Source organism: Stegostoma tigrinum, chromosome 21, assembly GCF_030684315.1.
Source record: "Stegostoma tigrinum isolate sSteTig4 chromosome 21, sSteTig4.hap1, whole genome shotgun sequence".
In the NCBI taxonomy this organism is placed as follows: Eukaryota; Metazoa; Chordata; class Chondrichthyes; order Orectolobiformes; family Stegostomatidae; genus Stegostoma; species Stegostoma tigrinum.
The window spans coordinates 48,377,364-48,396,091 of NC_081374.1; the positions used below are offsets into that span (position 1 = coordinate 48,377,364).

The 18,728-nt window shown below is 43.4% G+C and overlaps 1 protein-coding gene across 2 annotated transcripts in view; it reads left to right on the top strand.

Moving 5' to 3' along the window:
* LOC125462865 (comitin-like) overlaps positions 1 to 18,222 on the top strand; it is a 64,815-nt gene extending 46,593 nt beyond the window's left edge. For both annotated transcript variants that reach the window (XM_048553308.2, XM_048553309.2), the window contains 2 exons: positions 11,418 to 11,513; positions 13,016 to 18,222. In XM_048553308.2, the coding sequence (XP_048409265.1) occupies positions 11,418 to 11,513; positions 13,016 to 13,041 (122 nt within the window). In that variant the 3' untranslated portion in view covers positions 13,042 to 18,222. The remainder of the gene's footprint in view (positions 1 to 11,417; positions 11,514 to 13,015) is intronic.
* The last annotated feature ends 506 nt before the right edge of the window (positions 18,223 to 18,728 follow it).

The window sequence follows — 18,728 nt, forward strand, 5'->3', positions numbered from 1 at the left end:
GAGAAGCTGGACATAATTTATTGTAGGTGCTAGGAGTAATTTATTGTGGGCGCTGGATGTAATTTATTAGTGGTGCTGGCCATAATTTAGAAACACCAAAACAAGTTTGACAGGAGCTTCTAAGTCACATGTACAAAGTGGTTCTAAGCTGTAAACAGCACCAAACATGAGGGAAAGAAAACAAGTCGACAAAAAAAATGACTGAGGTACAATAAGGAAACCTAAGAACAGAAAGTAGGCAGAAAGGGAGCAGGAAGTCCAGTCACTTGCCAACAGCCATAACATGTGTAAATTCTTTATCACAGTCATAGAGTCATGGAGTTGTACAGTGCAGAAACAGACCCTTCAGTCCATCTTATTCAGGCCGACCAGATATCCTAAATTAATTGAGTCCCATTTGCCAGTACTTGGCCAAATCCATTTATATTCATATCCCCTTCCAGATGCCTTTTAAATACTATAATTGTATCCACCTCCGCCACTTCCTCTCGCAGCCCATTCCATACATGCACAACCTGCTATTTGAAAAGGTTGCCCCTGAGGTCCATTTTAAATCTTACTCCTGTCACATTAAACCTGTGCCCTCTAGTTTTGGACTCGCCTACCCTGGGCAAAAGACCTTGGCTCTTCACCCTATCCATGCTCCTCATGATTTTATAAACCTCTGTAAGGTCACCCAACATTTATAAGCCTCTATAAGGTCACCCCTCAGCTTCCGATGCTCCAGGGAAAATAGCCCTAGCCTATTCAGCCTGTCCCTGCAGCTCAAACCATTCAACCCCAGCAACATCCTTGTAAATATTTTCTAAATCCTTTCAAGCTTCACAACATCTTTCCTGTAGCAGGGAGACCGCAATTGAACACAGTATTCCAATAATGGCCTCGCCAATGTCCTGTACAGCCACAACGTGATCTCCCAACTTCTATACTTAATGCACTGACCACTAAAGGCAAACGTACCAGATGTCTTCTTCAGTATCCTATTTACCTGAACCTGTACTCCAAGGTCACATTAGTAGGTGTCATATATAGACCCCCACACTACAGTGACGATGTTGTGAATGGCATTAAACAGGAAAGTAAAGATGCACGTGATAAGGGAATATCAGTGATAGTGGTTGATTTTAATCTGCACATAGATTGGGAAAATCAAATTAGCCACAATGCTATAAAGGAGGAATTTCTGGAGTATATACGGGATGGCTTTCTTGACCAATATATGGACAAACCAAATAGAGAGCAGGCCATCTTAGACTGGGTGCCTGTGTAATGAGAAAGGAACCATTGCCAATCCAGCTGTGTCAGACCCTGTGGGGAAGAGTGACCATAACATGATAGAATTTTTTTATCAAGGTGGAGAGTGAGGTTGTTGATTCAGAGGCTAGGGTGCTGAATCTTAACCCAAGGTGAAGAGAGGAAACAAAGAGAAGGAATTAATGGGCCTTCTTCAAATTGGCAGGCAGCAACTAGTGGGGTGCCATGGAGATCGGTGCTGGGACCCCAGCAATTCACAATATAAATGATTTGGATGAGGAAGCAAAATGTAACATCTCCAAGTTTGCAGATGATACCAAGTTGGGTGGGAGGGTGAACTGTGACGAGGATGGAGAGTTCCTTCAGCATGATCTGGACAGGTTGGGCGAGTGGCCAAATCAAGGGTAGGTGCAGTATAATTTGGGTAAATGTGAGATTATTCACTTCAGAAGCAAAACCAAGAAGGCAGATTACTACCCAAATGGCTGTAAATTGGGGGAGGGGAGTGTGCAGAAGGACCTGGGTGTCCTTGTGCACCAGTCTCTGAAGGTAGGTGTGCAGGTGAAGCAGGCAGTAAAGAAGGCAAATGGTATGTTGGCCTTCACTGCGAGAGGTTTCGAGTATGGCAGCAGGGATATTTTGCAGTTGTACAGGGCCTTGGTGAAACCACATCTGGAATATTGTGTGCAATTTTGGTCTCTTTTTATGAGGAAGGATGCTCTTGCACTTGAGGGAGTTCAGCGAAGGTTTACTGGGCTGATTCCAGGGCTGGCAGGTCTGACATTTGAGGACAGATTGACTAGGTTGGGATTGATTTTGCTAGAGTTCCGACAACTAAGGGGGGGATCTCACAGAGACTTATAAAATTCTAACAGAACTAGACAGGGTAGATGCAGGGAAGATGTTCCCGATGGTAGGTGCATCCAGAACCAGGGGCCACAGTTTGAGGATTCAGGGTAGACCATTTAGGACGGAGATGAGAAGACATTTCTTCACCTACAGACTGGTGACCCTATGGAATTCATTACCACTGGAAGTAGTTGATGCCGAAAGACTGAGTGTATTCAAGAGGCGACTAGATATAGCATTTGGGGCAAATGGGATCAAAAGTTACGGGGAGAAAGCAGGATTAGGCTATTGAGTTGGATGATCAGCCATGATCGTGAAGAACAGCAGAGCAGGCTCGAAAGGCCGAATGATCTCCTTCTGCTCCAATCTTCTATGTTGCTATGACTCTTTGGCAGCATTCCTCAGGATCTTACCATGAAGTGTACAAGTCCTGCCCTGATTTGCCCTACCAAAATGTAGCACCTCACATTTTTCTAAACTAACCTCCATCTACCAATCTTTGGCCCATCAGCCCATGTGATCAATGTCCCATTGTACGCTGAGGTAACTATTTTCATTGACTCTTTACACCATCAATTTTGGTGCCATCTGCAGATATCCTAACCATATTCATATATTCATTTCCAAATTGTTTTTTTAAGTGACAAAAAAACAGTGGACCCAGCACCAATCCCTGTAGCACAGCGCGGGTCACAGGTCTCCAGTCAGAAAAGCAACCCTCCACCACTACTCTCTGTCTTCTATCTTTTAGCCAATTTTATATCCAAGTGGCAAGTTCTCCCTCTCTGGCATGTGATCTAACCTGTTAACCAGTCTACCGTGAGGTACCTTAACAAACACCTTACTGCAGGCCATAAAGACAATATCCGCCGCCAAGCCTTCATCAGTCCTCATCATCGCTTATTCAACAAGTTCAGTCAAGATCGTGAGACACCATCCATAGCCCAAGCGCCCCAGGAATATCTCCCTGACAGCTGACAGCCAAGTGAGGCTCATTGTAATGGAGAGGCAGTTACTGTTAATTGAGCATTGAGGATCTCTTTGAACAAAGCTCAGTCCTTGATGTGAGTGTCCTTGACCACATCCTACAGCATGCTCCCTGCCACCCTGTTAGCACAACTCCAGCCCAACATGGGACCGAAAAGGCTATTAGGCAGCTGAGAACCAACAAAGACCTCATCCTCCTCATCTAGAAGGACGAGAACAGACCAGCAGGTCTTCAAGATGCTATAGCTGTGACCATCTTCAAGAAAGGAGAGAAGACTGATTGTAGAAACACTCAAGGAATCTCCCTGCTGTCTACTCCAGGGAAGGTCATTACAAAAATCTTCCTCAGTCACCTCCTCCCAGTGGCTGAAGAGCTGCTCCCAGAGTATCAATGTGGATTCCAATTGTCCAGAGACACAATGCACATGCTCTTCACAGCAAGGCAAGTCTAAGAAAAGTGCAGAGATTGGGAGCAACCTTTACATGTGGCTTTATCCAACTTCATGGATATCTGTGACCCTATCAACTGTGATGGATTATGACGATATACCATCCTCTGCTTATTGCAGCACAACATATGAACTGTGATCCTGAACAGTGGACCCACCACTGACCCAATCTGAGTGCAAACTGGTGTCATCACTCCAACATTCTTCTCGATTCTCCTTGCTGCAACCCTCCACCCACTGTCCATGAAGATTTCCACTGGACTGGAGCATCTCAACGGGATGACCAAGATCACATCTAAACTCTGCCATTGAGCTGCAGTATGCAGATAGCGCTTAGATGTGCACAAATTCAGACTCTAGCTCCAGTCTATCACCAATGCGTGCATAGAGGCAAATAAGAGAAGACAAAGCTCCTCTGGCAAGCTGCTCCCATCATGCAACACCAGAACCCCCAACAGTCAAGATCCATAATGAGCTTCTGGACAATGTGGATTAATTCTCACACTTTGGGAGCCTCCTGTCATTGAGGGCGAATATTGACGATGAAGTTCAACATTGCCTTTAGTGGTGCCATTAACCTTTAGACATCTCCAGGACAGTTAGTTTGATGACAAAGACCTCAAACCGGGCCTCAAGCTCATTGTCTGCACGGCAGAAGTGTTCAACCTGCTCCTGTTTCTAACAGAGATATGGTAACATTTGGCTGATGCTGTGAATTCCTTGAGAAATATCACCAGCAGTGTCAGTACAAAACCTGCAAATCCAGTGGCAGGATGCATGCTCCATTATTAGTGTCCTTTCTCAGGTTAGCATCCCCAGTGTTGGCATACTGGTTCTGACCAGTCAGCTGTATTATAGAAGCATACAGCATGGAAGCACACCCTTCAGCCCAACTTACCCAGGCTGACCAGGTTTCCCAAACTGAACTGGCTCCTTTTGCCTGCATTTGGGGCCTATCCTTCCAAACCTTTCCTATCCTTGTACCTGTCCAAATGTCTTCTAAATGTTGTAATTGTACCTGGCTCCATCACTTTCTGTGGTAGCTCGTTCCATACACACACTGCCCTGTGTGTGGAAACGTTGTCCCTTACATCCCTTTTAAGTCTTTCCCCTCTTGCCTTAAACCTATGCCATCTGGCTTTGGATTTTGTTACACTTGGCAAAAGACCTTGGCAATTCACCTTATCAATGCCCTTCTTGATTTTATGAATCTCTGTAAGGAAGCCCCTTGCTCCAGAGAAAAGTGCCCCAACCTATCCAGCCTCTTCTTATAACTCAAGCCTTCTAATCTTAGTAACATTCTTGTAAATCTTTGTTGCACCCATTCCAGTTTAATAACATTCTTTTTATAGCAGGGTGACCAGAATTGTACACAGTACTCCGAATGTGGCCTTACCTGTATTTTGTACAAGTGTAACATGATGTCCCAACTCCTGTACTCACTGCTCTGACCAGTGAAAGCAAACATGCCAAACGCCTTCTTCACCATCCTGTCCAGCTATTATGCCATGAACTATAAGTCTGTCTGTTCAACAACACAACCCAAGGCCCTGTCAGTAACTATGTAAGCCATGCCCTGGTTTGTTTTATCAAAATGCAAAACCTCACATTTATCCACATACTTGACACAAATTCTTCAAGCTTTGTCATGGCAAGCAGTTGCCAGTAGGTTGACCCTCAAACCCTCCCTGAAAACATGTAATATTTCCATTGGTTTGTGGAAATCTCTAAGTCAAAACCACCCACACTGGGGAAGGAACATCTGTCATTGAATTTGAACATCCAACACAGGCCAAAATAGAGGTCAAGCATAAGCAGCATCACGTTGAATTTATTCTGCTTTTGTGTACATGATTTTCCACATTGTTATGTAGACACCGGTTTGGTAACTGTACTGCAACAGGCTAGGAGTAAGGCTAGTTCTGCACTTTTGCTAGAATGTTGTCAGGGCCTATCGCTGTTGTAGTACCTGGTCCCTTCAGCCGTTTCCTAATGTCACATGGAGTGAGTCAAATTGGCTGAAGATTGGCATCTGTGATTCTGAAGAACTCTGAAAGAGGCCAAGCTGGAGCATCCGTTCGACACTTCTAGCTGAGGATAGGGATGTTTGTGGAGCCTCCTCCTCCAGTGAGTTGTTTAATTGCCCATTCACAACTGGATATGGCAGCACGGCAGGCCTTCATCTGTTGCTTGTGGGATCACTTAGCCCTGTCTATCACTTGCTGTTAATGCATTATACATTGAGAAGGGTTTAGTAAATAATCATATTATAAGAGAACTTTTAGGAACTGTGACCATAATATAATTGATTATGGAATAATTATGATTATGGAAAGATGCAGTACAACAGGGTTGCCATAGTGGGCAACTTTAACTTTCCTGATATTGACAGGGACTTCCTTAGATCAAGAGGCTTAGATGGGCCAGAATTTGTTAGGGCCATCTAAGAGGATTTCTTGAAACAGTGTATGGGTAGGCCAAAGAGACGAGGGGCCACATTGGACATTATATTGCCTAATGAGCCTGGCCAGGTGACTGATCTTTCAGTGGGAGGGCATTTTGGAAACAGTGATCACAGCTCCTTAAGTATTAAAATACCTTTGAATAAGGATAAGTCAGGACCTTGCAGAAAGGTACTAAATTAGGAGAGGGCAAATTACGTCAGTTTTAGGCAGGAGCTAGGGAGGATTAATTGGGAGCAACTGTTATCAGGTGGGTCCACATTCGACATGTGGTTGTTGTTTAAAGGTCTGCTGATCAGCGTTTAGGACTAGCATGTTCAAGTAAGAAGGAAGGACAAGGATGGCAAGGTGAGGGATCTTTGGATATTGAGGGAGGTCATGAATTTAATCAAAAGGGAAAAATAAGCATATAACAGGTTTAGGAAGCTAAAATTGGACAGGGACCTTGAGGAATATAAAGAAAGCAGGAAAAAACTCAAGCAGCGAGTTAGGAGAGCTCGAAGGGGCCATGAAGTCACCTTGGCAAGTAGAGTTAAAGAGGTATTCTATACGTACTTTAAAAACAAGAAGCTAACTAGGGACAAGGTAGGACTACTCAAGGATAAAGGAGGTAACTTGTGCTTCAAGGCAGCGGACATGATTGAGATCCTAAATGAGTATGTTGTGTTAGTATTCAGGAGAAGGACATGGAGGATAGTAAGCGTACTGTGGAGCATGATAATACACTAGGGCATTATGGGATCAAGAAAGAAGTAGTGTTGGGTGTCGTGAAGAAAACTAAGGTTCCCAGGGCCCAGTGGTATCTACTGCAGGTTACTGAGACTAGAGAGGAGATTGCTGGGGCCTTTACCTTGCTAGCTAGCAGAGAGATCCTGGAGGACTGGCAAGTAGCTAATGTTTCTTTGTTCAAGAAGGGAAATAAGGATAAATCCAGGAAACTATAAACTGGCGAGTCTCACATCAGTGGTTGGGAAGCTATTGGAGAGAATTATTAGGGATAGGATTTACATGCATTTGGAAAAGCATGGCCTAATTAGGGACAGTCAACATGGGTTTTTGCAGGGCATGTCATGTCTTACTACCTCGTTTGAATTTTTTGAGGAGGTGACAAAGGTGATTAATGAGAGTAGAGCAATAGATGTTGTTTACACAGATTTTAATAAGGCTTTTGACAAGGTCCGTCATGGTAGGTAGTCCAGAAGGTGAAGATGCGTGAGATCCTCAGGAACTTGGCCGCTCAGATTCAGAACTGTCTTGCCCATAGAAAGCAGAGAGTAGTGGTGGAAACGTGTTTTTCAGGCTGGAGGTCCGTGGCTAGTGATGTTCCACAGGAATCCGTACTGGGACCTCTGTTGTTTGTGATATATATTTAAATAAATAACTTGAATGAAAACATAGATGGGTGTGTTAGCAAGTTTGCAGACAACACAAATATTGGTGGAGTTGTAGATAGTGAATAAGGTTGTCAAAGGATACAATGGGATACAGATCATTTGCAGATATGGGCAGACAAATTGCAGTTGGAATTTAATCTTGACAAGTGCGAGATGCTTCATTTTGTGAGATTAAATATCAAGGAAAAGTGTACACTTGATGGCAGCACCCTGAGTAGCACTGATGTACAGAGGTATCTTAGGGTTCAACCCCATAGTTCCCTGAAAGTGGCCATGTGAGTAGATAGGGCGGTGAAGAAAGCGTTTGGCAAGTAGATTGGGTGGTAAAGAAAATGTATGGCATGCTTGTCCTTGTTAGGTGGGGCACTGAGTACAAGAGTCAGGATGTCATATTGCAGCTTTATAAGACTTTGGTTAGGCCTTCGACTATTGTTTTAACTTCTGGTCACCACATTACAGGAAGGACATGGAGGCTTTGGAGAGGGTGCAGAACGGGTTTTCCAGGAAGCTGCCTGGATTTAGAGGGTATGAGTTATAAGAAGATGCTGGAAAAACTCAGGTTGTTTTCACTGGAATGGTGGAAACTGAGGGGAGACTTGATAGAAGTCTGTAAAATTATGAGATGTATAGGTAGGGGTGACAGTTCAGAATCTTTTCCCAGAGTTGAAATGTCTAATGTTAGGGGGGAATTCAAAGGAGATGGGAGGGGCAAGTTGTTTACAGGAGAGAGTGGTGGGTGCCTGGAACGTGCTGCTAGGGGTAGTGTTGCAGGCAGATACCACAGGGGCATTTAAGGAGCTTTTAGATAAGCACATGAATATGCAAGGAATTGAGGGGTATAGACTAATGATGGATTGAAGCGATTAGTTTAATTTGGCTTCATATTCAGCATAACTTCATGGGCCAAAGGGCTCGTTGTTATGCTGTGCTGTTTTATGTTCTGTTGTAAAGTTTGAAAATAATGTAGTTCAATTCAAAATGAAGATTTTAAATTCTAAACAAAGGAAACTGTGAAGGCATGGGGATAAGTTGGCAATGGTGAATTGGGAAAATATTTTAAAAGGTATGATGACAGATAAGCTACTATTTAAAGAAGAATTAATATATGATTTACAATAAAAATATATTCCTTCAAGGCACAGAAAATAACAGGAAAAGTGAGTTAACCATGGCTAACAAAGGAAGTCCCACACCAGGATCAGAGGAGCAGGAAAGCTGACATTTCGGGTGTAGACTCTTCTTCATTTCTGAAGAAGGGCTAGACTTGAAACGTCAGCTTTCCTGCTCCTCTGATGCTGCTTGGCCTACTGTGTTCATCCAGCTCCACACCTTGTTATCTCAGATTCTCCAGCATCGGCAGTCTGTACTACCTCAGTCCCATAACCAGACAGCATTCTCTGCCCTTGCCAACCTCAGTGCTTCTTCCAACTATTGCTCAACATGGAGAATTCCTCCTTCATCGGTTGGTAGGACGGTTCATGGTAATCAGCAGGACGTTTCCTTGCCCGTGTTTAACCTGGTGCCATGAGACTGCAAGATGTTGGGAATCAAAGCTGAGAATGCCCAGGGCAACTCCCACCCGAATGTACACCACTGTGCTGCCACTTATGCTGGCTCTGTCCTGCTGGTGGAATAGGATATACCTAGAAATGGTGATGGTGTTGTTTGGGATATTGTCTGTTATTGCTGTCTGTGAGATAGCTCTCCCAATTTTGATATGAGCCCCCAGCTGTTAGGAGGAGGACATTGCAGCATCGACAAGGCTGTTCTTGCTGTTGTTGAGGGGGGTAATAGGAACTCAGATGCTGGAGAATCTGAGATAACAAGGTCTGGAGCTGGATGAATACAGCAGGCGAAGCAGCATCTTATCAGATGAAGGGCCCAGACCCGAAACGTCAGCCTTCCTGCTCCTCTGATGCTGCTTGGCCTGCTGTGTTCATCCAGCTCTACACCGTGTTATCCTTGCTGTTGTTTCTGGTGCCTGGGTTGATGCTAGAAAGCCATAGAGACATGCAGCATGGAAACAGACCCTTTGGTCCAATCAGTCCATGCCAAACATAATCCCAAACTAAACTAGTCCCACCTGCCTGCTCCTGGTCTATATCACTCTAAACCTTTCCTATTCATATATCCATCCAAACGTCTTTTAAACAATGTAATTCTACCCACACCCACCACATTACCGGGAAGTTCATTCCACACGGGCACCATCCTCAATATAAAAACATTGCCTGTCACGTCTTTTTGAAATCTCTCTCCTCTCACTTTAAAGATGTGCCCTTTCGTCTTGAAATTGCCCATCTTAGGGAAATGTTGACCGCCATCAACTCTATCTTTACCTGTCATTATTTTATGAACTTCTATCAGGTCACCTCTCAACCTCCTACACTCCATTGAAAAAATTCCCAGCCTATCGAGCTTTTCCTTGTAACTCAAACCTTCCATACCCGGCAACATCCTGAAGCCTTGAGACTTTGTAGCGATAGATACAACTGAATGGCTTGCTTGGCCATATCAGATGGCGGTTCAGAGTCAAACTCAGTGCTGTGGTTCTGAAGTAACATTTAATATAGGATGTCAGCTTTCTACCGTAAAAGGCATTAGTGAACTAGATGGGTTTTTCTGATAATCAACAATGGTTTGATCATTAGACATTTCAATTCCAGATTTTTATTGATTTCAGATTTCATCATCTACCGTGGTGGGATGTGAGCTTAGATACTTAGAACATTAACTAGATGTCTTGATTTCTCATTTAGTGAAAATACCACAACACCATCACCATCCCCCTTATGCCTTATTAAGTTTATCATAGAATTCCTAGAGTGTGGAAGCAGGCCATTTGGCCCATCCAGTTCATACCATCTTTCCAAAGAGCATCCCACCCAGACCCAGCCTCGTTCCCTATCCCTATAACCTTGCATTTCCTATGACTGATCCACCTAACCTACACATCCTTGGACACTAGGGACAATTTAGCATGGCCAATTCATCTAACTTGCACGTCTTTGAACTGTGGAAGGAAGCCTTGATGTGAGTTGTGTACAGGTCTCCTAGCCGTAATCAGGATGTAGGGAAGAAAATAAATCAGAAGATAGAAAAGTCATTTAAGAAAGGCAGTATTACAATAATCATGGGGGACTTCAATATGCAGGTGGACTGGGAAGATCAGGTTGGTCGTGGATCTCAAGAAAAGGAATTCATGGAATGTCTTTGAGATGGTATTTTAGAGTACTGTGTACAGTGTTAGTCTCCTTATCCATGGAAGGATATACTTGGCATTGAGGAAGCGCATTATAGGTTCACCACACTCATTGGATGGTAGGATTGCTTCATGAGGAGAGACTGGGGAGACTGGGCCTATCTTTCTCTAGGTATGAAAGAATGAGAGGCGATCTCATTGAAACTTCCAAAATTCGACAGGACTCAACAGGTTAAATGCAGGAAAAATGTTTTGCCTGACTGCTGGGAATAGAACCATGGACACAGTGTGAGAATAGGGAGCAGCCATTTGGGACTGAGAAAAGGAGGAATTTCTTCATTCAGAGAGTAGGTAGCCTTTGGAATTCTCTACCCGAGAGGATGATGAAGGCTCAGTCACTGAGTTTGTTCAGGACAGAGATCGATCAATTTCTAAATAATAATATTAATATGAAGGGATGTGGCGATAACACAGGGAAAATAGCAATGAGGTAGTTGATCCATGATCCAGAATGGCTCGAGGAGCTGAATGGTCTACTGTTCCTATATTGCTATTTTGACAAAGAAGTTATCCCTGGAACCAATATTTGTCCTCAATCAAGACTACAAAAATAGATTGTCACACTCCTGTTAGTGGGAGTTTGCTAGGCACAAACTGGCTGTTGTTGTTTTTACATCAAAGCAATAACCTCATTATAACAGCAATGAGTTGACTCTAAAGGGCTTTCAGTCATCCTAAAATTGTTAAAAGCAGTATCTAAATATATATCGTTTTCAGTTGTATTAATGAGTGTTTGTTCCTTTCCATGGTGTGAGAACAGTGATGCAAAACTACCCAATGCAGCCAGGCTATGCTGCCAACACACGTGTGGCATCTTATCAGCCATACCCACCAGCTCCAGCCTACAATGCTGCAAGTAAGTTCTAACTGTTGTGCAATGAGCTCAGGGCTTATACAGTTAATGATAGGGCCTTGGGTGATATTGTAGAACAGAGGAGCCCAGGGGTTCAGGTACATAATTCTTTGAAGTTTGTGTCACGTACAGACAGGGTGGTTGGTTAAAAAGCCATTTGGCTTGCTTGCCTCAATTGTTCAGTCCTTTGAGTATAGGAGTTAGGAAATCGTGTTGAGGTTGCACACAACATTAGTGAGGCCTCTTTTGGAATACTGTGTCCAATTCTGGTTGTCCAGTTATAAGAAGGATATTATTACGCTGGACATTGTTCTGAAGAGATTTACTGGGATGTTGCCAGGTATGGAAGATTTGAGTTATAAAGAAACCTTGTCTAGGCCACGACTTGTTTTCCACTGACGAAAGGAGGTCGAGAGGCGACTTTAAAGAAGTTTATAAAATAATGAGTGGTATAGATAAAGTTAATGATAGTTGCCTTTCCCTTAGGATGGGGATTTCATGACTAGAAGGCCCATTTTTAAGGTGAGAGGACAGAGATTTCAAAAAGACATGAAGAGCAATTTTTTCACACAGATAGTGGTTCGCATGTGGAATGAACTTCTTGAAGAAATGTTGGATGTGGGTACAATTACAACATTTAAAAGAAATTTGGATAAGTACATGAATAGGAATGATTTGGAGGGATATGGGCCAGGAGCAGCCAGATGGGACTGGTTTAGTTTGAGCTTATATTTGGCTTGGACTGGTTAGACTGAAGGGTCTGATTCTGTGCTGTATGACTCTATAAGATGAAACACATTGGTTAATTCACTTCTGAAGTCAGGGAAGGGACAGACATGTATTAGAAAGTTTTACGATGTTGGGATTGGCCTTGGGATGTTGAAATTGGAGTATTAGGATTGGTCTTGTGGTGTTGGGAATTGGTTTGGGCATTGAGTGTGGGTTTGGGGCATTCACAGTTTTTATGGGGGGCATTGGGAATGGGATTGGGGTGTTAAAAATGGTTTTGGTGTACTGGGTGTGGTTTTGGGATCTGTACAATCGACTGCAATTAGTGTTGGATTTCAGAGCGTTTAGTGTTGCAGATTCAGAGTGGCATGGCAATGTTGGATAGACAGTCCTGATTTTTCAAAATAGATATAACGGGAAGCTTGTGCACACCCTTGTGAGAGTCACTCTCAACACTCTTAATGTATCATTGTTGACATGTCAGGATGTTAGACTAAAGCACAGACTTGTATATCATCATAATAGGATAAACTATATGAAACTTATGCATTCCACCAGTTAACAATTTGCTAAGAGTTTAGTTTAGAAATGCCATTTTTTTGACTTGTGCCTTCCTGTAGTTTCTGTTTTTGGCCACTTTTCTCGAAGGCTCTTCAGGTTAAATTCACTAGCTGTGATCTCCATAATGTATGGCCCCATAGATTCATTGTTCTTAATGATGCTAAATTGCTACATTGAACTCTAATCTAACCTGTCTGATTTGTTTGCTTTTGTAGGTGCTCCCCCGTACACCTCATCGTAGCTGGAATGAAGAACAGCTGTTAGACCCTATCCGTATACTTCCCAGCTCCAGTCTGTAGTTAACTGGGGCACTGAAGTTTTGTTTGATATAGGACCCTGTTACCTGGAAAACACCATTTGCATGAGTGCATATATTCTTTGTTTACTGAAGAATTTAATTTTGAAATTCAAATTGTGCTGAGTATTATTTTCCACCCTTAATAAGCTGAAAGTTTATGTGAGTTGTTTATTTATATATGGCTATTATTTCACCCTGTGCTATTGTCCTCTTTCAGTAGAATCTGCAGATATACTGCTGGGTTCTGCCATTTCACACAGTCTGTTGTTCACTGTTAATTTCAGTTAATAATATCAGCATTATTTGGATGAAAGAAAGTATTAATATGTTTGAAGGAATGCAGCTCTGATGTGAACTATTTTATAAAAGGGTTCACTCATAGTGTAATTTGGCTGAATGATTGATCACCGGGTGAGGCCCATGGTCTGTGAGAGAGAGATGGTGGCTGTGGATGCAGGAGGAGTGGATGTCTGTGTGTGTGAGTGTGCTTGTGCCAGGGTCTGCGTGTGCATCAACAAGTGTGTCCATGTGTGTGTGTCTGTGTCAGTGTCTGTGTTTGTATGCGCATCTATGTAAGGATCTGTGTCTGTGTGTGTAGGCTTGTCTGAGTTGGGGTCTATGTGCAAATATGTCTGCATCTGTATGTGTGCCTGTTTTGGGGTCTGTGTCAGTGTGTGTTGAGTGTGCCTGTGTCATGGTGTGCACGTTGAGTGTGTCTCTGTTGCGGCCTGTGTGTAAGTGTGTCAGTGTCAGGGTCTATGTGTGTAAGTGTGTCCATGTCTGTCTCTTTCTGTCTGTGCGTTCATGCCACACTCCACTCCAGTACGTTTTGTTGCTGTAACCCCATGGAAAGGCTTGAAATGATCCTGACCCCTCAGTGAGAACTGTGAGAATGGCAAGGGGGATCACTGTGAGAGTGGGGAGTAGGTGGCAATGAGGACAGAAGACAGACAGGCAGTGCAGCTGTTTAAACTCAGCAGGAGCATGCTGACTCACAACATTCAACCCCAAAATTTCAACTTTCAGCCCCACTTGAGATCCTAATTCTCACTTTTGAAAGCTCAGCTTTTCTCCCTGGTTACTGACTGTTGTGTGTCCCTGATGTATGTATGTCTGCTAGCTGAGCATCTGTGTATGTGGGAGACATGTTTGCATGACATGTGTGTGCAATGTAATAGTTGTTGTATGAATGTCAACAAGAGTCAGGATCTGCAAGTGAGAGTGAGGGGTGTGTGTGTGTGTGTGTGTGTGTGTGTGTGTGTGTGTGTGTGTGTGTGAGAGAGAGAGTCTGGGGTGTGTGTGGGGGGGGCGCAGAGATAGGGTCAGGTCAGGGGAGTGTGTGTGAGAGAGAGTCTGGGGTGTGTGTGGGGGGAGCGCAGAGATAGGGTCAGGTCAGGGGAGTGTGTGTGTGAGAGAGAGAGTCTGGGGTGTGTGTGGGGGGAGCGCAGAGATAGGGTCAGGTCAGGGGAGTGTGTGTGAGCATGTGTAAAAGTTGATGGTGTGTGTGCGTATGTGAAATTTAGGGATGTGAGAGTCAGGGGTGTGTGACGGTTGGAGATGTTTGAGAGAGTGTCAGGAGTGAAAGTGTGTGAGAGAGTCTGGACTGTATGCATGTGTGAGAAATGGGGGTGTGTGTATGTGAGAGAGTCAGGAGTATGAGAGAGTCAGAGGGATGTGTGTGAGAGGTGCCAGTGCGTGCATGTGTGTGTGCATGCATGCAGGAGAGTCAGTGGCATGTCTGTGTGCGTGTGGGAAGGATGTGCGTGTATGAGAGAGAGAGAGAGAGAGTCAGTGTGCATGTGGTGGTGGGGGTTGGTGGAGTGCATACGTGTAAGAGGGATGGGCATGTGTGTGCGCGCACATGCGCAAGAGAGTTGGGGTGTATGTGTGTGTTGGTTTTGTATGTGTGTGAGAATTGGGGGATATGTGTGCATGTGTAAGAGTCAGGCATGTGTGTGGGTGTGTGATGGAGGTGTGTGACTATGAGAGTCAAGAATGTGTGTGTGAGAGATGGGTCTGTGTGCTTGTGTGAGAGTTGGGGTTGTGTGCATGTTTGAGAGATGGGGTGTAAGTGTGTGAGAGAGTAGGGTATGTGCGTGAGAGAGAGTTGGATGTGTATGCTGATGTAGGTCTGCAGTGTGTGTCTGTGTGAGAGAGACGATGTGTGTGTGTCCAAGAGTTGCAGGTGTGCATGTGCATGAGAGATGAGGGGATATGCATCTGTGTGAGAATTGGGTATGTACGTGTGTGTGAAAGTTGTATGCATGTGCCTGTGTGAGTCTGTCATGTGTACCTGTGTGAGAGAGACGATGTGTGTGTGTGAGATGGGGGTGTGTGAGAGAAAGTCAGGGGTGTACATGTGTGAGAGTCAGATATGTGCTCATGTGTGAGAGTTGCGTGTGCGTGTAAGTTGGGGTGTGTGTATGTGAGAAAGTCAAGGGTGTGTGCATGTGTGAGACACTGTATGTGAGAGAGAGTTGAGCATGTGTGCATGTGAGTCGGGCATGTGAGAAAGTCTGTGTTTGAGAGAAAGTCAGAGTTGGGACTCTGTGCATGTGAGATGGATGAGGGTATCTGTATGTGTGTGAAAGATTCAGTTTGTATGTGTGTGATAGATGAGTGTGCATGTGCATGAGAGTCGGGGTGTGTGTGTGTGTGTGTGTGTGTGTTGTGCTTGTATGTGTAAGAGAACTGGAGGACGTGTGTGCATGTATGAGACTCAGAATGTATATGTGTATGGATGAGACTTAAGAGTGCGTGTGTGAGACTTGGGTGTGTGCATGTGTGAGAGTCGAGTGTGTGCATGCGTGACAGTCAGGAGTGTGCGCGTGTGACAGTCTGGGGTGGCGCACATGTCTCTGGGTGTGCAAGTTTGAATGTGTGTGTGTGATATTCAGGTGTGTGTACGTATAATGTTTCAATTCAAATAACTGTTGACTTGAATCACACTCAATTGAACCCTAGCTACTTGCTGTGTTAAAAGATTCTTCCTCCACTTTAAATGTGTGCCCTTTGGTTATTCATCCATTTATGAGTGAGAACAGTTTTCCCCTAACTGTCCCAACTCTCTAATCTTTCCTCATACCTGAACTTTCTCATCTTTGGAAGCATTCTCAAAATCTTCTTCTGCACTCTGTACAATGCACTGCACACAGTGCTCTAACTGACTAGCGTCTCATATAAATTCATCATAAACTCCCTGCTCTCAATGCCTGTTTTAATAAAACCTAGAATATTGTCAATATTTCTAGTCAGTCTGTTCAGGGATTTCATGACACATCCCTGAAGCAGTTGGAACTTGAACCCGGGCCACCTAGCTAAGAGATAGAGACATTACGACTGCACTGTTTGCTTCATTAACAGCTCTCTCTACTTGCCTTACCACCATTCATGTCTTATGTATTTACACAGGTCTCTCTGCTGCTGCACATCCTTTAGAACTGAACCCTTTACTTTGTGCTGTTTTTCCATGTTCTTTTTACCAAAACGTATCACTTCATACTTCTCTGCATTGAACTTTAAGTGTCACTAATCTTCCTACTCCACCAATTTGACAATGTCCTCTGTGATTTCTATACTCAAAAGTTTACAGTTCTTCCAAGTTCCATATATTCTGCAAACTTTGAACTTGCCTCATCCAAGATCTAACCCTTTGTAGCAGGAAGAGCAAGAGTTCCAGAACCGACCCCTGGGAAATTCCACTGAGAATCTTCCTTCAACCTGAAAAATGACCACTGCTCTCTTTTTCTTATCTCTTAGCCAATCTGTGCTCACTTTGCAACTGTCCCATTTATTCCATGATCTATAACTCTCCCCCATGGCACTGTATCAGAAGCCTTTTGGCAGTCCTTGCACATTACATCAACTATCTTCCCTCATTAAATCTCTTTGTATAACTTCAACATAGTTCCAGTAATTTAGTTTCAATTTTCCCTTAACAAATACATTCTGACGATTCTGAATCAGTCCATAACTTTCTATGTGACTTAGTTAATAATTGTTTTAGAAGTTTCCCCATAGCTGACATTATACTAGTCTGTAATTGCGGTGCTGATCTTAATAACTTCTTTTGTACAAGGGGATAATGTTTGCAATTCTCTGGTACCACCCCAGAATCTAGAGCAGATTGAGAGATTATTGCCAGGAAATTGCAATTTCCACTTCTACTTCCTTCGGTATTCTTGGATGCATTTCATCCAGTTTTGATACCTTAACAACTGTAAAGCACCAACAGGTTATCCAATACTTTCTGTTTTTACATTTTTAAACCCTTCTTGCTCTTGAGTTTCCTCCTCTGACACTGTGTCCATGGCAGCATCAGGTAAAGACTGATGCAAAGTATTTGTATAAGACCTCAACCATCCCTCATGCATAAAAGTGTCAATTCCCTCTTTGGTCCCTACTTGTCCCCATATCATGCTTTTACTATTGAGATTCTTGCAGAAGTCTTTGGGATTTCCCTTTACGTTAGCTGCCAATTTTTTTTGGATATAATCCTCTTTGCCTCTTAAATATGCTTTCTAGCCTCCCTTCTGAACCTTCTGCATACGAGTGTGTGGAGATGGATGTGTACAAGAGACAGATATGTGTGTGTTTTAGCAGTATGTTTGTGTCTGTGTGTAAGTTTGGTGTTTCCGTGTGTATGAGAGAGTGAGACAGGTGTTATTGTTTAAAAGAGGGTTGGTGTTCAGGAGGTACAAGGGACATGTTTGAGTGTGTTAGGGCGTATGTGAAAGAGAAAGTGACAAGATATTAGTGTGTGTTAAACAGGTGTTAGTGTGTGTCTGGGAGAGACACAGACAAAGAAGGTGTTAGGGTGTGAGAGACAGGGGTGGCGTGAAACAGAGGAGGATGAGTGACCCAGAAGGATATGATGTGACCTGGAACTCTCTTGTTAGTGGAGATATTATGAGTGATGAAAAGTGAATTTGCAGAATGAGTATATCTATTGTGTGGGCTGCTCTGGAAACAGAACAAAAGACCGCTCTCTGACTCACTTTGTGGTTTGTTTCAACTGATTGCGTTGACTGCAGACATTAAAGGAAACCATTGAACATTAACAAAGCTGGAATGTCAGAGGAATTTGTTTTTAAATTAACTTAAAGTAAAACATTTGGAACCTGACCTGTGATAGGTATTTGTGGTATTTTGTACATTTTTCATGCGCTTCAGAGGAAATATTAAGTAATTCCCTTGCACTTGGAAAGTTCCAAAAAAAAAGTGATGTGATTTCTTATATTGGTTCACGAGAATTTTGTTATTTGGTCTTTTTCTCAATTTTCTCTACTGCAAACACAGTTATAAACTGAGACGGGATATAGATGCTGCTACATGTGTATTAATAGTCCAGCCTCTCAAATGGCACTCTTTAATTCAGTCTCAGTGTGTTGGTGTCAGTAACAAAGCTGACATTTACTGCCCAACTCAAGCTTCAAGAACATGCTGACGAGCTGACATTTTGAATTGGTGCGATCCATGCTCGCCCAATTGCTTCAAATGAAAGTTAAGATTCAGCCATGTTGGTGTCGGCTTGGGCCATATAGAGGCATATTTCCTTCCCCAAAGGGACACTAATAACAACTACAGTTTGTGTTTGAAAGTGCCTGTGAGCTGTTACACACGAGGGTTGT